This window comes from Phaseolus vulgaris, chromosome 11 (genome assembly GCF_000499845.2).
Source record: "Phaseolus vulgaris cultivar G19833 chromosome 11, P. vulgaris v2.0, whole genome shotgun sequence".
NCBI lineage: Eukaryota > Viridiplantae > Streptophyta > Magnoliopsida > Fabales > Fabaceae > Phaseolus > Phaseolus vulgaris.
This window is the reverse complement of record NC_023749.2, coordinates 51,934,923-51,961,389: the sequence shown is the minus strand read 5'-3', so window position 1 is coordinate 51,961,389 and position 26,467 is coordinate 51,934,923. Positions and strand designations below refer to the sequence as shown.

The window sequence follows — 26,467 nt, the reverse complement described above, 5'->3', positions numbered from 1 at the left end:
TGCGTAGTCGGTGGTCGTCAAAGTTATGCAAAGGTCAACATGATCGCCGGTCGATATAACGGCGATCTTTATGCGCGCGTAGCCGGTGGTCGCCGAAGGTATGGAAAGGTTAACATGATCGTCGGTTGATAAAGCGGCGTTCTCCATAGGTTTACATGATTGCCGGTCGACGAAACGGCGATTTCCATGTGTGCGTAGTCGGTGCTCGTCGAAGATATGCAAAGGTCAACAAGATCGCCGGTCGAGGAAGCGGCGTTCTCCATCTGTGTGGAGTTGGTGGTCGCCGAAATTATGAAACGTGTATGGGTAACTCGTCGCGTGGCGAGGAGAATGAGGAATGCCAACACTGGGAAGCCACTTTTGGCCACAATTCTATACTGGCGAGTCAATACAGATGAATAGCAAAAACAAGAGATTGGCTGGTGGACATTACTCAAAAAACACAAATCTCCGACTTATGCAGCTCTGGCCTATGTTTTTTGTTGCTAGGCTATGTAGTGTGAGAGGAGGAAGAAGGTGTTGTGGCATGTGGGGATGATTGTTGACGTTGTTGATTCTGTGTGTTCTTGCTTTCCTAGCGTTATTAGAGGTACGGTGTTGCTTTAGTGCTAGCGTTTGCAGCGTTTTATTGCAAACAGCTCAACCTCTTGTTTCTATGAGGGTGTTTTATGTAAAAGGGTTGAGATACCCCTTTGTATCTCCTCTAATTTTAATTCCATTCTTTGCTGATAAAAAAAAAACAATAATAGAAACTAATATAAAAACCAACAATTTTTTTAATTTATTTAATTTATAAAATGATCTCTAATTTAGTTATTATAATAACTAATTATTTTTTATCTCTAAATTTAGTTTTTATTTCATGATTTTCTTGTAAGGATATTAAATGATTTTCTTGTAAGGGTATTAAAGTTTTGTGGATAAGAAGAGAATGGAGTTAAGCATAGTGGGTCTTCCTGTCACCCATCCTTGGTTGGTAAAGGGTGTCATTTGCTTACTTTGTACTAGGAAATTTTCTTCTTTTTGTATTTTTCTTATTTTTTGTTTCAATTTTTTTAAACAAATTTCTAGTTGCAACACGTGTACAAATATTTTTACTTTCATTTATATATATATATATATATATGTTAAATTTAATTTTTTGATTAAAAATAATAATTTGAAAATCATTCAAAAATTCATCATAGTAGATAGAAAAATTCAACTATCCAGAAACTAAACTCTAAATTAAGAGAAGGTCAGACTCGATAAATACTCTAGCATTGATTGTAAATAGGTTTTTTTCTTGAAAAGCTTTCAGTTTTCTCCAACACTCACTTGTTTTCCAAATAGGGTAACCACATTGGGATTGGAATGTGTAGCTAAAGAAGAAGAAATGCACAGTGATGAAATTGAGAAAGCTGGGACATTGTGGTAAAGCAGCAGCCAAGTACCTTTGTAATTTTCATGTGGCCAACATTTATTTGTTGTACCATGTTTTGGTAAGTCTGGTTTCTCTGTGTCTAACAATCTCAAAATCCATTTTATTGAGTAACCATTTCTGGTGCTGTAGTGCAGACCCATGATCCTAGCATGCTTCATACAATCGATTTGATAAGTATATTTTTTTTTATAAAAAATTTCATGTTAATTATACAATTTGACATAAAAAATTTCATGTTAATTTCACATCTCAATCAACAACAATCATATGTCAATTTCAATTTGACAAATATGTTCACAGTCCGAAACATCTAAGACTTATGTATTGGTGAGTGATGGTTTTGCACACATTTCATATCTTCAGAACAATGATAAATCTGAACTCATTGTGGTATGCTCAATTTCCAAATATAAATTAAATTACCATTTTTTGTGATCATTCGAATTTTGTCTTGCTGGTATTTTCAAGTTTGTTTTCCTGGGATTACTGCTAACTTTCATACTTGCTTCTTCACATTAAGAAGGGCTTCAAATTTCATGGCTTTAGGTGTGTAGAGAATTTTGACATTAATTCAATTTTTTCCATTACTGAATGTGTTTCAGAGATTATTTGGTTGTTTAAGTTTACCTTCCATCTATAGGTTCCAAAGGGTTGGGTAGAAGGAGATAACAAGTATGACAGTCTTGATTCAAGAGATTTTGGTCCGGTTCCTTATGGCCTTAGGTTGTTTCTCCCTGCATTTCAACAAATGACTTCTTGCACACTATCATTTTTGGAAAAGACCATTTTATCCCTTTTAAAAATGACTTTCAAATTACTCTTTCTGAAATATACTTTCTGGAACACGTTTTATGAATTATTATTCTTGAAATTAAAAAATTGTATTCTGGAAAGGATATTCCAGAATAATTTTTTTCCTTCCAGAATTCTTTATTCTGAAAACACATTTTGCTTCCAAAACCCTTATTCTGAAAATACTTTTTTCTTACAGAACTCTTATTCTAGAATCATATATTACATAGAATGTAGGGGTACAGAAGAAAAATGTAGGGCGCAGGAAGACCCATGCCTTATTGGGGACAGGCCATTCTGGAAGGTAAGTTTTTTACCACACAAGCCTCCACTTCCTTTTCCCTCTTTTTTTTCTTCTGTCACCTAATCTTTTGATGTTCTGGATGTAGATATTACCTTCTAAACAGTTTGGACCTTTCTGGGATAAATGATCTGAAGCCAAGCATTTAATCATGGAAGCCACAATCTTCAGCATGACTCTGTTTAATTTTGTTGGACTCAGCAGTTTATTCCCTAGACTGGTGCATTTTGCTCACCAAATGATTCAAATTGCTACATTTTGCATTTTAGTAACTTATAAGGGTTGGTCCATCTGTTTTGATGCCAAGCTAAATTACTCCACAAGAATTGAATACAATCAATTGTTAATGAAACTTTAAAAAAAAGAACCTAAATGCAATTAATAATATTTCATCAAATTTGCCACCGATTTTTTGAACTCACGGTAACAAACATTATAACTGATCATCAAAGTAAAAGATTACAGAAAACATTCAAGCAATGGCAATGACAATATCAAGTCTACCAAACAGGTGAAAGTGAAACACTGAACTTGATGCCAACAAATGCTATCATTGACTAGTAATTGAGTGTCAGCTTCAATTACCTTATATCCCCCACTTAAATCTATACATAGTCTCCATGGTTAGAACAGAAAATTCACAAATTTGGACTAACAAAGGGAGTTACCATATAAGCACAAGATTTTGATCAACCATAATACATAAACTGCACCAAAGTGGCAACTCCTGGGGACTCATCTTTGATGCGTTAAAAAAATTGCCAGAACACTAGAAGAATAGTCCTCAATTCTAATGGATATAATATGACTGATGAATGACACTCAGCTAAGACCAGACAAATCTCATGCCCTAGCAAATTATAAGGAGAAATGAAGTAGTGAATTCTCTCCCAAAAAATAGCAACAATCTCAACCTTGAGTAACTTCCTTCTCTTTTGCCTTGCATACATCTTCCGCAGTCTTGATAAACTTTTTGGTCAAATCATCAACCTATAAGAAGGCAATATCAGAAACTAAACTACCAAAGCTATGGAACTTGGTAACCTTATAAGTTGCAATAAGCATATATAAGTTACCTCTTTCTCCAGTCTTTTTATGTCATCTTTGGGGAGACCTGAATACAACTTCTTTATCGCATCCATTGCCTGTAAAATTAAAAAAATATAATCAGTTTAAAGAAAGCTATGGCAAACTTTTAGAAAAATTTATGCAAAGGACCACCCTTTTTAATTAGAAAATATAGATAACCCAGAAAATTAGGACCAGGCCCTCCTGTCTTAGCATTTTTCTATGCGTTGGAATAAGTTATCTGCTCAAATAATAATAAAAAATCATGTAATTTAGATCAGGACATAAGCAATTTCTACTTTTGAAGAGGTGAACAGACAGTTAAGGAAAAGCACCAATTCCATATTTGAAAATTCATCAGAATGTTTGAGCACAAAAGGATGTTAAAGCACAAAAGGTAGTGTTAATCAATGCCTGACCAAAACAAATAAAGTTAAAAGAAAGCCAAAAATATATTTATCTTTTAGAACAAGAGAGAATTCAGTTTTTTCCACAACTACTCTGTTCTTAATCCCTATGGTAAACCTTCCATAAAATGTCAAGAACACGGAACCTTTTGCCGAGCTCTTCTAATACTTTGACGAGCATCTTCACATGATTTAGCAACCACCTTAGTCATAGCCTGAAACAAATGTAAACAGAAGGATATAGCAGCATAATATATGATGAGGTTTAAAGTGTAAACAATAACTAAATGGGGTTTAATGAGTTTACCTGCATATGCTCTTTGGTCAATCTGGTCATTTCATGGTGAAGTAAATTAGTTAATTGATATTGAGCTTGAAAGTCAAATTCTTTAATAGGTACTATTATCCAACCAAATTCACTCTGGCAGGCATGAGTAACTGAATGTCAATAGAATATGTGCTTACGGTGGAATAACAGCAATCAATCTTTCACCGTCTGATTTAGGATTTAAGCCCAATGGAGACGAAACAATGGCATTCTCTAATTGTTTAAGTGTCTGCAGAAGTTTGGCATATCATGTCAAAAGTAATACAAGTTAAGTTACTAAGCAATCTACAAAAAGTAACAACAAACTCCCACTCCTAAGGTAAAGTACCTCTGGATCATAAGGGTTAACAGACAAGGTTTTTGGATCTAGGACTGAAACAACAGCAAGCCGATTCAAAGGCATCTTCAAGCCACTAGTTTCAACAATAATATGATCAAGCATTCCTGTAGAGACATGCACGAAATTATCATGTTTGAGTATTATCTATCGAGGGAAACAGATGATCTGTAAGCAATTGTGACTCGCGTTAATATACCTGGAGATGCTCTTCCTGTTCGTAGCTTGCTTAGCTCTGCTGATAATGCAGCCATTGCAGCCTCCATCTGTGAGACAGCATTTGCCTTGATAGTAGGACCAACGTTTGGTGGAACGTCAATTGTACTAACACCCCCTTCATCCCCCCCTAAAGTGCATAAACCAATACCGATTAAAATCAAGTAACATCTCTAATGAATAATAATAGACATAAAAAAGTTATGCAAAGCATAATAATTCGACAAAGAAAACTGTTCAGGCAAGCTATTGAGTATCCACATGTTCCAAGAAAAAAATTCCACATGAACTTTAAAATCTAAAAGCTTGAGCCTTGGATTTAGCTTATTGCAATTTGATACCAGTAAATAGAATTGCATGCCTCATAGTGTTGTACTTACAAATTACAATCATGAAACTTTGCAAACCCTTATTACTTATGCATTTCATTTTCACAGGCCAAAACTCAACTCGAAAAGCAAAATACCACCAAACAACCACATTTGTTGGAGACCCCACATTAGCTAGAAAAATGACTGAATTAAATTTTGTAAGGTTAAGTTTAAAATCACTTTCTAAGATGGTCTTTAAGTCTATCTTAACACTAGATGATTCTTATGTTTTTAATGTTGAGACCAAACCTTGAGAGAAAAGAATGAGATTGAAAATGAGCAATGGACAAAAAAATCTTCAAGGCAGGTGGTGTCATCATCATTGAAATAGACACTTTAGTCAAGATTCATCTAAAGACTAATTATTAGAAGGTTTTAATTTATTCTTCTATAATCATAATAGAAACATACATAATAAATTTCTGAATTTTTAGAAAAACACTATGTCTGCCCTTATTAAGGTTGTGTCCGAGCAGTGTCAGTACTATGTCAAAGAACAAAAAACTGTATTTTTCAATTAGATACTTCACTAATACTTGTACCAACACACCATTAAAGAGAAAGTATCCGAGCTTCATATTTGGAGCTTCATTTTCGATTTTTGTACATGATTTTGAAACCTCTTTTAATTGATTCAAGATATAAGAATCATTGGATTCACTCACATAAAAGCTACAGAACACAACCGGTGTTCAAACCAAAAAATAGCTATAAACGAGGTGAAAAATTTAGTCTACTGAGCATCGGGAAAATTTAAAAATTTAATAAGATTATTTTCTAATTATTTGTAAAACTCATTTTCACAAATTTTGCATGTTTGTTATCCTTTTTGGTTCAGAAATCAATCGGATTTCACAGTTTTCATACAAGTGAACTTAAATGAGACAAGTCAGTCACTACTTCGGAAGGGTCAAATTAATCCCAAATTAAAATATAAAGGACCACGATGACAAATCTTAAAAATAAGATAAATAACCAAAAATATAATTTAATCGTTATTATAATACTTTTTTAAAGCAAATCATCATCATAAGACTTAGCTAAAACTGCAATTTCAAGTTAAAATCATCACCAAAATCACCTACCAAACTGCCTCTACATGTCCAAACTCCATTTCCCTCCTTCAACAAAATCATCAAACTCGAAACCAAAAACAAAAGGGTATAAGAAAAAACATTACTTTCCCTTAGAGAAGCAAAGACGTACTTGACTTTCGCCCTTTGGCGTAGGCTCTGCGACTTTCCGCAACAAAATTAGGCGTGGTCGGAATGGAGAACACTCTGCTGCTATCACACATTTGAATGGTAGACACGTCACAAGCCCGAAGAACAACACGTGAGGCTCGAACGCACAACATATTTCGGTACGAGAATGCGCGCCTAACGTAACCAGACATCACCGTATTCACGAACGCCGCTTTGATTCTTGGTTAAATTCAGTGTCTGCCAGCAAATACTGTGAAATTAACGAAGGTAACAACACCATAAAGGAATCAATTTCTTACAAATATTGTGAAATTAAATTATGGAAAGTTGATATCTGTGTGAAGAGAGAGAAAAAAGCACTAACGTTGATGATCTGATTCCGATGATCGAAACGATGACTCTTCTCTGTAGCTTCTTCCTTTCGGGATTGGTTTTAGGGTTTATGGGGTTTTGGAGGGAGATGTTGAAATGGGCTGGCCGGCCGGCCGGCCACTGCCTCGGCCCAATATGTGGGCCCCGGCCCAAAATCTGCCACGAGTGATCAGGCCCTAATTTAAATTATAACAATAATAATAAAATAAAATAGTAATTGATTACATGAAGAAAACTAAATAATTGTGGAGACAATTAAAAAATTCAACAAGTAAAAAACGATGGAATTTATCATATAATGCATTGTCAGTATTTTAAAAATTGAAAAAATAATTTTAACCTTCATTTTTAGAGTCTATATATTTTTTAAATGAATTTTTTCCCTTTTTGTATATGACTTGTGGAATTAACTCAAATGACATTAAAAAAAATGCTAACAACTTCATTTTAATAAAACATATAGTAGTGAAAAGAAAGATAAAATAGTTTTCAAATTTATTTTAAAATATACATTTTTAATATCAACTTTCAAATGAGTAATTAACTTGATTTTTTTAATAGTTTTAATTAAAAACAGTTAAATTTAGTGAAAAAGAAGGGTAGTTAATTACCTTGTTTTGGTTGTTTGATGCTAATTTGCCTAAATTTTCTCCTCGTTTGGGCTCAAATTCAAAATATATCATTGTCAAAAAAAAACATACCAAATAAAAATAAAGGATTTTTCTTTCACCACCTCTATAATTTCTATATGTATATTTATTATTTTGCTTGCATTTAGGATTTGAACTGAGTACCAGTTAGAAAATATAATTTACTACTCATTTTAACATTTAAATTAATCAATATAATATATTTAATGCATATCATTACTTAATATAAATACATTCAATAGATATCATTAATTATATATATATATATATATATATTCATAAACAACTAAATATAAAACAAGTACCTATATAAAATGACATTTAATTATAGTGATAAAATAATAATCATATTTCTATTCACCCATACATATTGTATATTCATAATATATGTCATAACATATAACATATAAAGTGAAAGTAATTAATTCCAAAATATAAAGAAATTAATCACGGGATCTACATTTACATTCCATAATATATAACATCAAACTCATTATTAAATTAGCACTTCTTTCACTTTTTTTGTTTCACTTAAAATCCAAGAGAATTGAAAGAAATCAATATTCCATATAACTTTTCAAAATAAGATAAGTATTGTACTGATAGGATGATAGGGTTCGCACAATCGAGACTCTGCCTTGGCACCCGGTTCAAACTGATCGATATGACCAACAACGAGATTGATTAATGAGATCCAGCGAGACGAATTAATGACCCAACGTATGTTAATCTCCTTTTATTAGGTTCATTAACGATAATGGGCCCACAATAATTATATAAATAAGCACGGATCCTGAAGGATCAGGTACGCAATCATCTAATGCTATATACTGAGTGTCGAGTGTTGAAGTTGACTTGAGAGTCGAAGTGTTTTTTGCAGATACCATTTGAGACCAAAGCTAGCAAGGAGGAGTGGGAGAGCAAGAGCGTAGGAGTCCAGCCAAGTGGAATGAGTGAGGTGTCGACCAACTGATCGAGGAGTGTTTGAATCGTTCTCTTGGTTATAACTCTGTTCGAGAACAAGTATTGAACACTTTCATTGAATAACACATAAATAAGTCTCATAACTAATTAAGAGAAATCAAGATTGCCTAGTTAATCAAAATTACCTCTAAATTAAAATGAATTGAACTTGATGATGTTAATTCTGGAATGAAAATGTTAAGTTCTACATGTTAATTTTTGCATAATAATCCACTCAACGAATTAAAGATAGCAAACATTAGTATCTAATTGTGTAAATTTTACATAGTAAAATAGAGGTAGTATTATCAAATGACTTTAATTTCGTCCAACAAAATTATTTCCACCTAACGAAATTGAAATAGAAATTTTTCTTTGTCAGCAAAATTCTAGATATCCAAACTTTCCAATAGAAAGTTATCTTTATTTATCTTAATAGGATTACACTTTTAAAAATATTTTTAAATTTTAATACAATTTAATAAAAGTGTCATAGTTGTTTAAGTTATTATATGCTTGCATGAAACAATAAAAAAGATAAGATTATATCAAATATCTAAGACAAATAATACGAAATAGTTATTATCAAATAAATTTCTTTTAACCAGCAATAAAATATAATAGAAATGAAAGTACTAGGGGTATTTTAACCTATGTACAAAAAATCTCATTATAAAAGAGGTGAAGTTGTCAGAACAAAAATTGGCCAAAACATGGTCATATTCTGCACATATAGAACTAATAAGTCTAAACTTCAATAAAAAAATATGCACATATACAACATACTACATCTACCAGAAAATAAGCCAACAACTAAGTCCAAAATATAAAACATGGCAGCTCCATAGAAAGTATGTGTTAGAATATATGATCTTAAATAAGAGGGGGTGAATTGTTTATAAAAGATTTTCGAAAACTTTTAAAGTAAAATGAAAGCCAATGAAGAATCACAGAGAAAGAAACTAAGGAAATCAACCGGTTGTTTTTATCAACAGTTAATAAAAACAACTTAAAACAAATATATGTGAGATCAGGGAAAAAGAGAATCTCACACAAACAAATTTATATTGGTTCACTCTTACACCAAGAGTTACATCCAGTCCTCAGAAACCACTGGGTATTCCACTATGCAATCAAAACCAGATTACAAACACCACACACCAAAGTAGTGACCTTGAACCCCTCAAGAAACACACTACCTTTGGCAAACCACACCAAGAGTATTGATCTTGAACACCTCAAGAACACACAACACTCCTTGGCAACACAACTACAGAAATACAGTAATCAAGGAAGAAGAGAATAGAATACACCTAGGTATTACAAAGCTTAAAGTTCAAAATTACAACTCAATCTTATTCCACACACTTAAGAATGATCCAAAGCTCTTTCAAATTTTGGAAAAACTGTTTTTGATAAACTCTTTTTCTTACTCCAAGATTAGGAGCTTAAAACCACCTTTATATAGACCAACCAAGTGGTCAAAAACATTTAATAAAGGAGCCAAGGTAGTTAGGATCATTTAAAACATATTAAAACCACTTAACATAATTTTGTTAAAGTTTTCAGAAAAACAATCGATTGTTTTGTCAAAATAATCAGTTGAATTGACTTGACAGCAAAGTCAAGCTTTTTCAAAACCTTTTTCAAAAACTAGTAAGGTAAAACAACCTATTATTTCGAAATTTCAACAACTTTTTATAAAACCCATCTTTTCAAGAGGTTAAAGATTCAAATGAATTTGGTTCATCTTAAGAAGTGAATTAACAAGTTTCAAACAACTAGACAATACACACACACCCAACAACAAGGTCTTCAATTTTTCCTCTTGGATTTGGAGACATCAAAGCATCTTGTTCAACAATATGTTGTTTCCTTGCTACCTACAACAACTTCACACGCAACAATAATGACTATAGTTATACCCAACAAAATGTCCTCTCATCCAAGTTAGAAACAAACCAAAGAGAAGAGGAAAATCATTAGCCATAAATGTAGTGATTTTAAGCATTTATATACATTAATATACCAATCATAATAAGAGAAGTTTGACTTTGAAAATTTATAGGTTATCCATGTCCACACCTTTAACTTGGGTCGTAGCAAAATGTTCAACCAGATCCACCACTGCATTATTAAAATTATCGTATTTCCATGATTCCAAATTCTCCAAATAATGGTTATCCACATACATCTCCAAACACTATTTTCCAAGTTGTTTATATCCATAAAGCCTATTTGTTTAAAATGTTGTGTAGCATTATCACAATGTATAAAAACTCTACCAGCCCAAACTCCAGACATATACCACACTTTAGAAGTCGCTTTAAATGTAGAAAAAAGATCATTTACGGTTTCTAGCTCAGACCCACACATGACACACATCTCCCTCTAGACTGGATTCATTTATGTATTAAATTTTCATAGTGTGAATAATGAGTTATGAAACCTATAAGGGAGATATCCAAACTTTTGTTGATAACCTTAATAATATTATATGATAATCAATAAAGACTTTTTGTCACCTATAATATTGTTTCTGACTGAAAAATTAAAATTTATTCCTTATTTTAATTCATTTAATTAAGATAAAAATATAAATAAATTCAAGTATGAGGATTGTTAGAAGGTTTGATTAAAAATAACTAAATTTTTATTTTGCATCTATTTTCCTTCTATATGTATGTAAATGTATCAAAGTACCTCATCAAAGTTTTGCTACAAAATATTTGAGTAAAGATGATTAATTTTTGAACGAGTATCTTATTGAAATATCTTTTTTATATTATTTTTTATTAACAAATTTTAAATATAAGACTTTACTTAAAACTAAATCCACTATCACTCTTAATATTAACTTTTTTAGATGATTAAAATAAAACATTCTGTTTTTAGTACAGTAAATTTAATTTAATTTAAAATAAAATAAAATAAATGTCACATTACAATAATGGTAAGTGAGGTATAATTTTTTTTTATATTGTCTAACTCATTTTGTCCCTCTATTGACCCATGCGGACTGCGAGTTATATGAGACAAGTTAAACGGGTCGGTGAACTAGATTAATGAGTTCGTCCTACACTTTTTGATATCTGACTACGAACTGATTCGTATGATTCGCTCTACATTCTCGTCCCTAATTACTATAATGGTTAATTATTTTTTATCACCAATTAATGTGATTAGTTGAATGTGAATATCTTTTGATAGTAGAACTTAGATGTCTCTATTTTGCTTTAGGTTCAACCGTGCTTAAAAAAATCACTTTTAGTCGTGGCCGCCAAGTTCTTTTGTTACATTGAATGGAAACCTCAAAAGCCAAAAAGCCAATTTAAGGTTGCAGTTGTGGGGTCACAGGATGTACATGTGTCTCAAAACCTTAACGTGAGTCTTCACCTAAACCTAATTTTCTTATTTTAAATCTTTTTTTTTTCTTTCTTTTCATCTTATTATTGTTTTTTCCGTCAAACTTCCCTTTATGTTTTCAAATCCGATGACTTTCCATGTCATGCCTTTGACTTACACTAGCCCTCTTCAAGACATAGAGAAAAGAGAAATGTCATATTTTTCTTTTACGAATCTTCCTATAAAATATTTTTTGTGAAAATTAAATATAATATATTTACCATGTTGAAAAAATAAAAAGTTTATTCTTCTTATTCCACAAAGTTAAAAAAGTATAGAAGTGTTAAAAACATCTTTAGTATATAATAATATAAGTTGTTTATCTAACTTTCTAATGGAACTTTCATAAATTTGAGTTATTTAAAATCGAAAAAAATAAAAATATCTTTAAAATGTATTTGTTGACGTAAGAATATTGCTAGTAATGACAACTAATAGTTAATTTTTCTAGATATAAAATTAAAAGTTAACTCTTTTTCATGCTCATCTTAAGTTTAAAAAAATTGCTTTTGAAAAATAGTGATTGTTAATAAATTATTATTATTATTATTATTATGAAAGTATAAATTATTTATGTTTCTTCAAGGTGTAAGAGAGTACTAGAATTTTAAATTATGTGTACTTTAATGTACTTTCAGTTCAGAAAGTTGATTGTATTTGTTTAATTAATTAATTGCTTACTTAATTAAAAAGTAGGAAAGTATTTTTAATTACTTGTTTAAAACCATGCTAAATTGGCACTTGAATACGTTCTTGACTGAAACAATTCAAATTTATGTTTTTTCCCCTTCATATTATCACATCCTTTCTCATTAAATTATAAGGTTTTTACATGAGTTTCTTCAAAACTTCTTTAAAAAAAAGTACTTTAATTTTTTTCATAAACTAAAATTAGTTTATCAAAAACTATATAATTATTTTTAACTTCAAAAATTAGTTTCAATTTTTTATTCCTTTTTCTTAAAAGAAACTTTGTATAAAGAAGATAGTCTAAAGATTTATCATAAACTATATTATAAAATCTTGATGGTGCATCAACAAAACCACACTAACAACATTAATTTGCCATTACTTTTTTAGTAATTACTATCACTATTTTTAATTTATATGGAGTTAATCTTTCTATATATATAGAGTTATTTATTTGGTACGCAAGAAACGAAACACCAAATAAAATAAAGGTATATATTGCAAAAAAAAAATCATTATTTTATTAAATCAAATACTATATATGCAGTGTTCAGCATGTGACTAAACAACATTGAAGAAATGGTAGAAGTAATGTATTCAAATAAACTTTGTGTAACTTTTCATTTTCATGAGTCGATCTAGAACCTTTTAGGCTTTCTAGTCAACTTTGTTCTTCTCAAAATTTCAATGACCACATACATAATCAATCATATGATCGATGAGATGGTTATGACTTCAATAAATAAATAAATAAATTTAAATATTTTTCTTATACATTTAAATATAATTAATCATTTTTATTTAAAAAATAAAATTCAATAATATAATCTATTATATATATATATATATATAATATGATGATCATAGTTCTAACTAAGAACTAAGGTTACAAGTTTATATAATAGCATACAAGGAGAAAAAAAAGAAAGTTTTGAATTTATTTTTAGTATTTATATGTATATTTTTGTTTATTTTATTTTTTATTCATTTATGGACTTGAGTGTTAGAATGTGATTTATATATAGATGTTTGTTATGCTATGATTAATAACTTTGAGAGATTAAAGAATATCTTTCATATAGAACTCCACCAAAAAAATGTTTAATTTCTAAAAAGATTATTTGACATTTTGGTGAATCTTAATAAAAAATTTCTCCACCATACAAATAAAGAAAAATATTTATTCTTTTTTAAATCAATTAGGAAGATTTTACCTTTTCTTTATAATATGTAATTTTTAAAATATTATAATGAATTCAACACACAAAGACTAAATTTAATTTTTTACTTGGGAAATTTCATTAAATATTTAATGAAACTTGAATTACTTTCATTCAACTTTTAATTTTCTTTAATTTTTTTTTTTTACATCCTCAATTCCCTTACTTTATAATATACATCATTTACATACTTCACAATATTATATTACAAAATACTATTCATTTTATAAGGATTTTTAAACATATATACATCAAAAAAACAATAAAAGATTCTTCTAGTTTTCTCTACTAACTTCTCACTTGCTCAATGTTGAAATTTATTACTTATAATTTATGCTCCCATGTAGAGTACGATCATGGCAGATTTTTTTATAAAAAAAAAAGGAACAACCACAAACAAAAAAATAGAGTAAGCTAGTTTTTTAAAACTTTCCATAGAATTCTATAACTGATAATCATTCAAGAGTATTCTCATTCATTTACATCACAACACATGAATCATCACACTTTATCCAATTTAGTGAATACAATCATGAACTTATAAATCATAACATCTCATTCATATCCATGTACTAAACAACTAAGTGTCTATAAATATCTCATGTTCATTATCACTCATGTAAGAAATACACTGACACAAACACATAAACATTTGATTCTACTTTTGAAAGACCAATGAATTGAAATTAGACTTAGAGACCCAACTATCATATCACTATGTTGTCATCACAACAAAGTTTATCCTTTAGGAAATTCATCCTCATACGAAAAGGTTAATCCATATGATTTATTCTGATAAGTTATTTCTCAAATCTCAGACTATGTCATATGAATTTCCTTATACTCTCACCACCTGATAGTTTTCATCTATATGATTACAATATACCACTAAAGTTAGGATCTTCCCTTTTACAAAGTCCCACAAATCAGTACACTCTCCTAAACATCTCAACACAATATTTCCTTTCCTGAAAATACTATGTCTCGATCTCAAATTTCCACATATAATTCATCACTCATTTCACACCTCATACATTGATTATATATATATATAAACATTCATCGTAAATCAACAAAGCTCATTACACAACAACTAAACAAACAAAATCAAAAGAAGTTTTTTTTAGCTTGAGAAAAAATGATCTTGTTTGAGCGAATATTTCTTCATTTGAGCGAAAATGGGGCTGAAAACAAGTTCAATTCCTTTCGCTTTAATGGAGACCAGAGAGTTTAAGCCAAATTTTGACTCCATTTTTGCTTGAGGGAAAATAAGTCAAGTTTTTTACAAGTGAAAATGGACTCAGGAGCAAGGTAATTTTTTTCCTGTTAACATAACTAAATTTTAAATTTTCACCCAAACTCAATACTTAAATTTGTTTTTTTATAAAATAAATAAGATCAATAAGATATCATCTTGCTCCTAATTTGATGTATACTCTCATTGAACTCATATATCAACGTATATATCTACATATTTAGAATTCAAACAACGAACACTCATTATTGTCTTCACTTTAAACAATTCATAACATAATTCAGTCACATTCAAGAACTCCTTCAACATTATAAACAACATGTAAATTGCCAAGTTATCAAAATGTATCTCTATACTTTCACAATTAATCTTAATCAAATCATTCTAATTCACTCAACAACAAACCCTGCAAAAGAAAATTTGGACTTGTGACCATGTCACCTTCACATCAAGGTCCTATAGCCTACGGTTCTATTGAAAGGTAAAACTAGTTTCTTTACTTGATTAGAAGTAGACATACTCACAAAGAGTTTCAGCTCCTAAAGAGGTCATGGATAGTCTAACCTGGACCATAGGATCTTGATCAATGATCCAAATATATCACTAGGATTATGAACTAATATAGAATAATCCTGAATCCTTAGGTACCACATGCAAAGAACCTATATTCAAGTAAACAGAAAAAATCCAAAACTGCTTCAAAGAAAAAATAGTAGAATTGAACTTAGTATAATCAAAATTTTGATCGAACATTTTTGCTTTACTCACTATCAATAGTCCAAAGGTAGCCTCCGATTGTTAGTCCAATAAAGAGTAGAATCAGAAATTTAGAGAAAAAATAGATAAGTAAAAAAAATATTTTTTAAATAATCATATAAAACATGTGATAAATATATATTGAATTATGACTAATTTTATTTATTTATCTCTCTTGCAATGTTACAATATTTAAACCATTAGCATTCAAACCATTAGCACCTATGGAGGTATTCATCATCCTTCAAGATTGTTCATGGACCAGAGAGTTATTCTACTTTTCCTATTTATTATTTAAATAATCAATTATATATAATATAGTATAATATAATATTTTTTTATTGTGGTACTTTAAAATTAATTGTATCACCATTTACTCAATTCATTTATAAGTTTCATGATTTTTAAAGAATCTTGATAGATGTGTGAAATTATTAAAAATTGGAGAATTAAATCTCGTCATAAATATCTTGACATCGAAATATTTTCAGGATTACTTATCTTTTCAAACATGATATAAGTATTTTTTACACTAAACTTTTTTTCAATATTACTTTAATATTTTCAAACCTATTGAGTTTATAAATATCATAAACTTTATTATATTAAAGGTGACTTGTATAGAATAATTATGTTAGGTTTAAAGATTTAACATTGAAATAATGATGGGATCAATTCAAGTTTGAGGAAAAAACTTTGTTACTGATATATACTAGGATCATTATATAGTTGAAGTATCATTCAATTTTGAGTTGTTATTTCATGAAATCTGATCCATATGCATAATAATGACGAAAATGGAAGTAGCACTACTTAAAACATCTTTATCTTAACTCTTTACATTAAACATCACTAACTCGACTTCACACTCATGTAGGAGAAACAACACCCTTAAAGGTAAACCTCTTATGCAATTTTTATACTATCGGATATGGACAAAATCACATTCATGTAACAAATCTTTAATGCATTTTTCTCTTAAAATGTACTTCTCACACCCTCAGGATAAATTTGTGATGTAATTTATATTTTGATTTCTTCCAAACCTGTGTGAGTATACACTACAAGAAAATCATGAATAGAAACCAATTTGTAGAAACCAAAATAATTAGTTGCAATAGTAACTAAATTAGAGACCATTTTAGAAACTAAAAAGAAATTTGGTTTCTAAATTAGTTTCTATTATTTTCTATTATTGTTAAATAGTTTCTAAATTGGTATCTAATTAACAACCAAAGTTTTTGCTACCAAATTTAGAAACTAAATAATTGGTAGTTAAAACCTTAGTTGCTAATTAGATACCAATTTAGAAACTATTTAACAATAATAGAAACTAATTTAGAAACCAATTTTTTTTTAGTTTCTAAAATGGTCTCTATTTTAGTTTCTATTGTAACTGTTGATTTTGGCTTAATCCCAAGTCCCACATCAGTGGGTTCATTGTTTGGGAAGGAGGTTTGAGGGTTATAAATTAAACTCTCCTCCTTCATTGTTATATATCCCAATTTGTAATATCTTCTCCCATAATAATAATAAAAGTGATCTATTTTTGCTGTGCTCGGAGATTAGGCTAAATTGGCTGAACTCCGTTAACAATTTTCTGGTGTGTTTTTCCTCTTTATCTCTTTTATTATTCTGCTCTGTTTATTCAATATTATTTGTCGGGTAGCTCTGTTAGGGTTCTGTTTTAGTGGGGAAATTACCCGTTTTTCCCAACAAGTGGTATCAGAGCCGAAGGTTCGCCTTGGGTTGTTTGAAATTATTTGTAATATTGAATATTATATTTTGAGTTTGTAATGGCAAATCAAGAAGAAGAAGCGAAGGATGTATCCAGAGTGTCGGGCTCCTCGTCATCATGGTCGAGGTTCCCAGTGTCCACTTTGAAATTGGCGGTGGAAATATTTGATGGCACTGGACATTTTGGCATGTGGCAATGAGAGGTCTTGGACTCTCTTTTTCAGCAGGGTCTTGATATTGCTATTGAAGGAGAGAAACCAAAAGAGGTAGAGGAGAAAGACTGTCCAAAACTGCAGAAGAAAGGGAAGGCTCCGCAAGATGCAAATGTTGCAGAATGCAAAAGTGATGTGGAATCAGATATCTCTTTAATTGTCTCGCTTTCAGCATCATCGTATCCAGATGAGTGGATATTGGATTCAGGTTGTACCTATCATATGTGTCCCATTCGGGAATGGTTCTTTGAATTTCAAGAACTCGATGGCGGGGTTGTTTACATGGGTAATGATAATCCATGTAAGACAGTTGGGATAGGTTCAATCAAGCTGTGGAATCATGATAGATCCACCAGAATTTTGCGGGATGTACGGTACGTGCCAAAGTTGAAGAAGAATCTCATCTCATTGGGGGCTTTAGAATCTAAAGGCCTAGTTGTGACGATGCGAATTCTTAAAGCAACTTCAGGAGCATTGGTGATGTTGAAAGGCGTGAGGAAGAACAATCTATATTACTATCAAGGTAGTGCAGTGGTGGGGACAGTAGCGGTAGCAACTTCTAGCACTAAGAAGGATGTCGAGGCAACGAAGTTGTGGCATATGAGGTTGGGACATGCTGGAGAGAAATCCTTGCAAATTCTTACCAAGCAGGGATTGTTGAAAGGTACGAAGGCTTGCAAACTTGAATTTTGTGAGCATTGTGTTCTGGGAAAACAACGAAGAGTGAAGTTTGGCACTGCAATACACAATACCAAGGGTATTCTGGATTATGTGCATTCAGATGTGTGGGGACCTGCCAAGACTCCGACAAACAGAGGTAGGAATTATTTTGTCACTTTTGTGGATGATTTTTCCAGGAGAGTTTGGGTGTTTACTATGAAGAACAAAAATGATGTGCTTGAAATTTTCCTTAAGTGGAAAGCTCAAGTTGAAAACCAGACATGAAGGAAGATTAAGGTTCTCCGAACAGACAATGGAGGAGAATACAAGAGTGATCCGTTCCTGAAGGTATGTCAAGATTGTGGCATAGTTCGACACTTCACTGTTAGAAAAACACCACAACAGAATGGGGTGTCGGAGCGTATGAACAAGACACTTGTGGAGAAAGTTCGTTGTATGTTGTCTAATGCTGAGTTAGGCAGAGAGTTTTGCGCTGAGGCTGTGACATACGCTCAACATCTCGTCAATCGTTTGCCATCATCTACTATAGATGGCAAAACCCCGTTAGAGGTACGGTCTGGAAAACCTGCAAATGATTATGATTCTTTGCATGTTTTTGGTTCTATTTCATATTATCATGTGATTGAATCAAAGTTGGATCCACGGGCAAAGAAGGCTCTTTTCATGGGCTTTAGTTCTGGAGTGAAGGGATACCGTTTGTGGTGTCTAGAGGCAAAGAAGACGATTATCAGCAGGGATGTTACCTTTGATGAATCTTCGATGTTAAAGAAGGTAAATCCATAAGGAGTTGATAGTACTCCACAACAGGTGGAGTGTGCCTGGAAGCAGGTGGAGTTTGAGCCAACAGTGGTGATCCCAACACGAAATACCACAAGTGACTCTCCTATGGCAGAAGAAGAGTCAGATGAGGAAGAGGTTCCTACCCAAGAATCTCAACATCAATCAGTGCCAATTGCAGTTAGAAGACAGAGACGAGATATTCAGAAGCCTGCTCGTTTCATGGATATGGTTGCCTATGCACTTCCAGTTGTTGATGACATTCCATCCACTTACCCAGAAGCCATTCTAAGTTCAGAGAGTGGTAATTGGGCAGGTGCGATGGAAGAGGAGATGCAGTCTTTGAAGAAGAACAAGACGTGGAAGCTGGCACAATTACCAAAAGGTAAGAAGGCAATTGGGTGCAAATGGGTATTTGCAAAGAAAGAAGGATTTCCTAATAAAGAAGATGTTCGCTACAAGGCAAGGTTGGTTGCTAAAGGCTTTGCTCAGAGGGAGGGAATTGATTATAATGAGGTATTTTCTCCAGTTATTAAACATTCCTCCATTCGAATTTTGTTGGCCTTGGTAGCACAGTTGAATTTGGAGCTAGCTCAACTTAATGTAAAGACCGCGTTCCTACACGGTGATTTGAAGGAGGAAATCTATATGATTCAACCAGAAGGATACAAGGTTGATGGTAAAGAAGATTGGGTTTGTAAACTTAGCAAATCGTTGTACGGACTGAAACAATCTTCGAAACAGTGGTACAAACGATTTGATAAGTTCATGAAGGATCAGAAGTACAAGAGAAGCAAATATGATCACTGTGTGTATTTGCGCAGACTTGAAGATGGTTCCTACATTTACTTACTCTTATATGTTGATGATATGCTGATTGCAACAAAGAGCCAAGTTGAGATTGACAGGTTAAAGGCTCAGTTGAGTAAAGAGTTCGAGATGAAGGATTTGGGGGAAGCCAAGAAGATTCTCGGCATGGAGATAAACAGGGACAGGGAGAGGGGAAAACTTTGGCTGTCACAGAAACAGTATTTGCAGAAGGTACTACAACATTTTGGTATACACGAAGATACAAAACCTCTAAGTACCCCACTTGCTCCTCATTTGAAATTGAGTAGCCGTTTATCTCCGACGACTGATGAAGAACAAGAATACATGGCGAAAGTCCCATATGCAAATGCAGTTGGAAGCTTGATGTATGCAATGGTGTGTACGAGACCAGATATTTCACAGGCTGTGAGTGTTGTTAGCAGGTACATGCATGATCCGGGCAAGGGACATTGGCAAGCTGTGAGATGGATTCTACGGTACCTCCAAAATACCTTAGATGTTGGATTGACATTTGAGCAAGATGAATCACTTGGTCAATGCATAGTTGGATATTGTGATTCTGATTATGCAGGTGATTTGGATAAACGACGGTCTACAACTGGCTATTTGTTCACTTTAGCAAAAGCGCCAGTTAGTTGGAAGTCTACCTTGCAGTCTACGGTGGCTTTGTCTACGACAGAGATAGAGTATATGGCGATTATAGAGGCTGTGAAGGAAGCAATTTGGCTTCATGGGTTGCTTAAAGACTTGGGAGTTGGTCAGAAACAACTTGAGTTATATTCTGACAGTCAGAGTGCTATTCATTTAGCAAAGAATCAAGTCTTTCATGCACGGACGAAGCAGATTGATGTTCGTTATCACTTTGTGTGTGAGATTCTCGAAGAAGAGGAGATTGTTCTCCAGAAGATTCACACTACGGAGAATCCTGCAGATATGCTCACCAAGGTGGTTACAAGGACCAAGTTTGAACACTGTTTAAACTTGGTTAATATCTTGCACATTTGAAGTTGGCGCCCGGAGGCGCAAATTTGAAGCACTGTAAAGTTTGTTTTTGTTATGTTTTTTAGAAGATTTGTTTTAGGTGGGACTTGAAATTAAGCCAAGGTGGAGATTTGTTGATTTTGGCTTAATCCCAAGTCCCACATCGGTGGGTTCATTGTTTGGGAAGGAGGTTTGAGGGTTATAAATTAAACTCTTCTCCTTCAGTGTTATATATCCTAATTTGTAATATCTTCTCCCATAATAATAATAAAAGTGAGCTGTTTTTGCTGTGCTCGGAGATTAGGCTAAATTGGCTGAACTCCGTTAACAATTTTCTGGTGTGTTTTTCCTCTTTATCTCTTTTATTATTCTGCTCTGTTTATTCAATATTATTTGTCGGGTAGCTCTGTTAGGGTTCTGTTTTAGTGGAGAAATTACCCGTTTTTTCCAACAGTAACTAATTATTTTGGTCTCTAAAAATTGGTTTCTATTTCATGATTTTCTTGTAGTGATAGTCATACTTTTGTGAGTGAATTTCTTATACATTTTTCTTTTCTAAAAGATCTTCCACATAAATGTGGATGAATTTTTGATATAATTTATTCTCTTATGTATCTATCACGGATCACATCCGTGAGTATAACTCTAATTATGTGAACAAACTATGCAATTACTACACCAACACATCTTATATGCCCATGTGGAACAATCTTTGATGTAATTTTCTATACTTGTGCACATTGGTAAAATATGGCTAAGAAAATATAGTGAAATTATATTTTAAATTTCAAATGTTGATTAAACTTACTCAAATTAGAGGATGTTTTAAGATAACTCTTTAAAAAATGAAAGACAATGAACTTACCATTTTAAGATTCATGAAAGTCCCTCGTTCTAAAATATTAATGTTATTTTAAATAAAGATTTATATAAATGTGAATATTATTAACAATAACTCAATCCAAAGCTTAACAATAATTATAACAAACGCTTTATCATCTTAACAAAGACAAAAGAACTAACATCACACTAATTGAGCTAAAACATCACATCCACCTAAAGACATTAAAGTCATTCAAAACTATCCTATCAATTAAAACAAAATATTCACCTACTTAATTCTTATTACATCATTCCTAAACATCATCACAACCCAGAAACAATTGCATAGGAATTTCCAAATCTAGGTACTTCTGCTCATTAAGAAAAAACAGATATTTTGGTCAAAGTTTATTGGTAAGACCAAAACTTTGTCACTATATAAAAATCCCTTTGACAAAAAATCGATCAACAAATACAAATCCGTCGATGATTACTTACCAACATAAATTTATAGATAAAATTCATTAATAGTAAAAGAGTTACCTACAATATAAATTGGTCAATAATATATAATTTTCTTATAATGTGCTTATTACCTAGCCTCCTATTTTTCTATATAATCAAAACTCACAGTGAGAGAGATAAAAGAAAATATATATTATTCTTCATAAAAAACTTAATAATTTTTTTTTTCAACTTCTGATAAAAACAAAAGATTTGATCATCAAATCATCTTTTTTTATAAAAATAGAGTACGAAAATCCTTTATACCCTTAATGAACAAACCTTTGAATTTCTTCAGGAGACTGGTGTACGTGTATAAAATATATGATGTTCTTTTCTTTTTATGAAAATAACTTATTATATATTTTTTTAATGACGATATGTAGTATTCATGTCTGGAGAAAATAAAAACTATAATAACCTGCTGCATCTAGCAAAATCAATTTACCAGAATTTTCTCGTTCTTCGAATGCAAGTAAGCATTAATTGATTAATATTTATACATTCTTCCAAAGTCTTCCTTTATCCAAACATGCTTCTAGATAGGAAAAGGAATCATTACTAATTTAGTTTAAGAATTAACTTAATATCAATTATATAAGAATTTTAAAAAGTGATATTTTGTTAAAATATTATATTCTAAAACAATAATCGATAACGTATTATAGATAAAAAAAACATTTAAGACTTAAAAAAAGTTAATTTTTAATTAAAAAAAAAACAAACAAAAAAACGATTGATTATAACAGATATGGGATTAAGTAATTTTTCTAAACTTCTCTTAATTTTCATACATAGTATGTATTAAAATTTATTAAAAACTACAAAAGTATAAATAAGGTTCCTTAAATTAAAAATTGAACTAAAAAAGTAATAATTTTAATGAATTGAAGTTTATAATATAAAGTGCATTACAAAAGTAGCTTAAAAGTAGGGTTTTTGACTATCATATGGGTTTTTTTTTTTTTTTTACTAAAATGGGGTCTGTTTAAAAAAAATTTACAAATTTAGGCAAGTCGTGTCAATTCGGCACGACTTCATATGCACAAATCGTCCCAATTAAACACGACTTTGTCATGTCATACTGAAGTCGTGCCAAGTTGCCACGACTTCTACCCTGTCATACTGAAGTCGTGCCAAGTTGGCACGACTTCTGCCACGTCATATTTTTTTTAATCTTTTTTTAATTTTATTGTTTATATATTGGGTAGTAAGTTATGTAATGTTAAAATTTAATTTGATACATAATTGTCTAAGAGTGTTAGTTTTAAAAAACAAAAAATTGGATAATCGTGTATGAATCATGTTTGAATTGAATGAATAAATACATAGATAAAGAAAATGAATGTTCTAAGAGTGTTATGAATGCATAAATACATAAATAAAGAAAATGAGGAAATGAGGAAATTAATAATCAAACTTGAATTGAATTTTATTATTAAGCTTGTCGGTGCGGACAATTGCTTCTATTGTGACCTTCCGTTCTACAATATGAACATTTTTTTGGCTTATTTGGAATTGAATCATCCATTTCGTTACGAATGCGTTGAGTGCTAGGTCTTCCTGATTGATGTCGACGCATGATGGGGTCAGGTAAGAAATTTGGTCCCGTGTAAGTAGACCAATAATCCTGATTTCGAACTGGATTAAATTGGATCTCATAAGCCTTTATTAAAATATTGTGCAGACTGTATACTGAGGCCTTTTAAATAACGACATTTGTGACCCAATATATAAACAATAAAATTAAAAAAAAATAAAAATTTACGACGTGGCAGAAGTCGTGCCAAGTTGGCACGACTTCAATATGACAGGGTAGAAGTCGTGCCAACTTGGCACAACTTCAGTATGACAAGGCAGAAATCGTGCTAAGTTGACACGACTTCAGTATGACATGGCAGGATCGTATCTAATTAGGACGATTTGTGCATATGAAGTTGTGCTGAATTGGCACGACTTGCCCAAATTTATAATTTTTTTTAAATGGATCCATTTTTTAACAAGCAAAATAAATAACTTCATCATGATTAAAAACCCTTAAAAGTATTGTTACTGATATTTATGATATTTATAAACAAACATAGAATATGCCATAAATGAATCTCTAAAACTGAACTCTTTCATTCAAAGAAGGTTAGTGGAGAAAGTGACAAGGTTGATGATATTGATGTTTTGTTTTTGTTCTATTTTGGTAAATTCCATGGCAATTTAAAACCAGAGTTCTGTGTCATCGAATCTTATCTCAGCAAAAAGAAAATAAAAGAAGAAACGTCACTAATTTGCAGGGTTTCCATGCACCCAAGTTTATCTGAATCCCAGTCATACAAGGCTGCGCACGTGCGAGAATCATTCATTGAACAAGAACAATAATCATTAAACAAACGTTAACAACAAAGTGGTGTCACAAGTCTCAGCATACACACACCACTTACGGGTCACGTAAGCATCCCAAGATCTAGATCAATCAATGTCTACAAAAAAATTAATACCCAAATCATAATCATACCTTATAAAAATCCAATTTCAATCTTAATGTTATTAAGTTAAGAAAATATTAATAGACAAGCTATATATAATTAGTGTATTTGTAATGTTCTTTAACCCTAACTCACCGATTTTCTTTTACTAAATTAGGGTTTGTGTAATTAATTACATCCTAAATGTATTTAATTAATAACCCATTAGAAAATAAATAAAATTTACTATAAAAAAATAATTTATTAGTGTTTCTAAATTTTATTAATAATAAAAATTATTTTATATATTAATAATTTTTTAATTTATAAATAGTATATGTTAATTAATATTTAATAAAAAATGAATAATTAAATAGAAGTTATACGTTTATAAAATAAAAGGATAAAATATCTCTCTTTGTTAAAGGAAAGATAAGAGAGTGGGGATTGAGACAAAAGAAAGGATGAAATTTGCTTTAAACCATAAACTAAAAAAATGGTTGTCTTGCTATTTCCTCCATGATTTCAATAGTCAAAATCATCATCCAACTTTTTCAAACCTTACCCTCTTTCCTCGAAGCTCCCTCCTTGACCAAAACTTTCCATGACCCACCTCTATAAAAGGCTTCATCAACTTGTGCATTTTAAATTCAATGTTTTGAAGCATAGAGACACTATAAACACATCCCCACTTTTTGGTTCTGTTCTTGTTTGTGTTGTGTCTATTAGTAGCACATTGACAAAGCATGAAGAACAAAAGGGCAAGTAGAAGGGACAAAAAGGAGATCAAAGTCACATATATTTCGAGCCCCGTGAAGGTGAAGACCAGTGCCTCAAATTTTAGGGCACTTGTTCAAGAACTCACTGGCCAATACTCCAATGTTGCTGAAACCTCCATGCCCATGGAAGAGGAGAATGAGCACTTGGAGAGACTGGTTCACAAAACTCATGAAAGTGAAGCTCAACAATGGAGGGTGGATGTTGAGAGCACCAACTTGATGATGAGACCTGAGTATAGTGAGTTCATGTCGAGATCCTTGATGGAGCCATTCAACCAACAACCTCTTCAATATGATTTGATGAGTTTCAACATGTCATAGGTTTTGGTTATTGTTCCGTACGCATGAATATATATATAATATGAATCTCCATGTTTGATTTTGATCTTGGTTTATCAATCTATTGTTGAATTAATGATGATGTGAATAGAAGTTAAAGGGGGTTCGTGTATTTTTACGGATTCTTAGATTCTTAGATGTAGTTATTTAGATTGTGGAATGGAGGAGAAGAATGAATAAATAAATACACCCAATTTTTGAAAAATATATGTTTTTTTTTCTTTCAATATACTGAGGACATAAACTTCTTCCGAACATGATTTGACTAAGTTTATAGGCAAATAATAAAAAAACCTAATATTTTAGTGACTTATTTTCTTAATTATATGTTTATCTACAACTCTATTGGAAATTATGTTTAAGGAATTCGAAATCGACGTCACTTAAATAATATAACTTAGTTCCTATGTTTCCTTACCGAAGAGGAAATCTGAATATCTTGCTAATATTTTTATATTTAAAAAATAAGAAAAATATAACAGGACAACACGTGTCTATTCAGGGTGCTGCTTTCACAATTTATCTTAGCCACGTGTGTAACTTTAATACATGTGTGAATATGGAAATAAAGGAGTAATCAAACAAATAC

General features: G+C 31.4%; 1 protein-coding gene across 2 annotated transcripts; it reads right to left on the bottom strand.

Annotated features, from left to right (window-relative positions):
* Positions 1–3,047: 3,047 nt before the first annotated feature.
* On the bottom strand, positions 3,048–6,951 carry LOC137828627 (uncharacterized). 2 transcript variants are annotated; one of them, XM_068635286.1, is made up of 9 exons: positions 6,813–6,951; positions 6,450–6,685; positions 4,856–5,002; positions 4,648–4,763; positions 4,457–4,548; positions 4,299–4,320; positions 4,138–4,206; positions 3,593–3,661; positions 3,048–3,506 (listed from the first exon to the last, which is right to left on the bottom strand). In XM_068635286.1, exons 2-9 carry the CDS (start codon positions 6,637–6,639, stop codon positions 3,426–3,428), a joined length of 786 nt encoding a protein of 261 aa, XP_068491387.1. In that variant the 5' UTR covers positions 6,640–6,685; positions 6,813–6,951; the 3' UTR covers positions 3,048–3,425. The 2 variants fall into 2 exon arrangements, with proteins under 2 accessions (XP_068491387.1, XP_068491380.1); XM_068635279.1 differs by having other exon boundaries at positions 6,450–6,698; positions 6,813–6,918.
* Between the last annotated feature and the right edge of the window lie 19,516 nt (positions 6,952–26,467).

What these genes read in the sequence shown, in the direction of transcription:
- LOC137828627 (XM_068635286.1), bottom strand. Translation starts at nt 6,639, where the DNA reads ATGTCTGGTTACGTTAGGCGCGCATTCTCGTACCGAAATATGTTGTGC. An exon ending in CGCCAAAGGGCGAAAGTCAA is followed by an intron (nt 5,003 to 6,449) that starts GTACGTCTTTGC and finishes TATGCACTTTAG; the next exon opens with GGGGGGATGAAGGGGGTGTT. An exon ending in TTGATTGCTGTTATTCCACC is followed by an intron (nt 4,321 to 4,456) that starts GTAAGCACATAT and finishes TGAAATGACCAG; the next exon opens with ATTGACCAAAGAGCATATGC.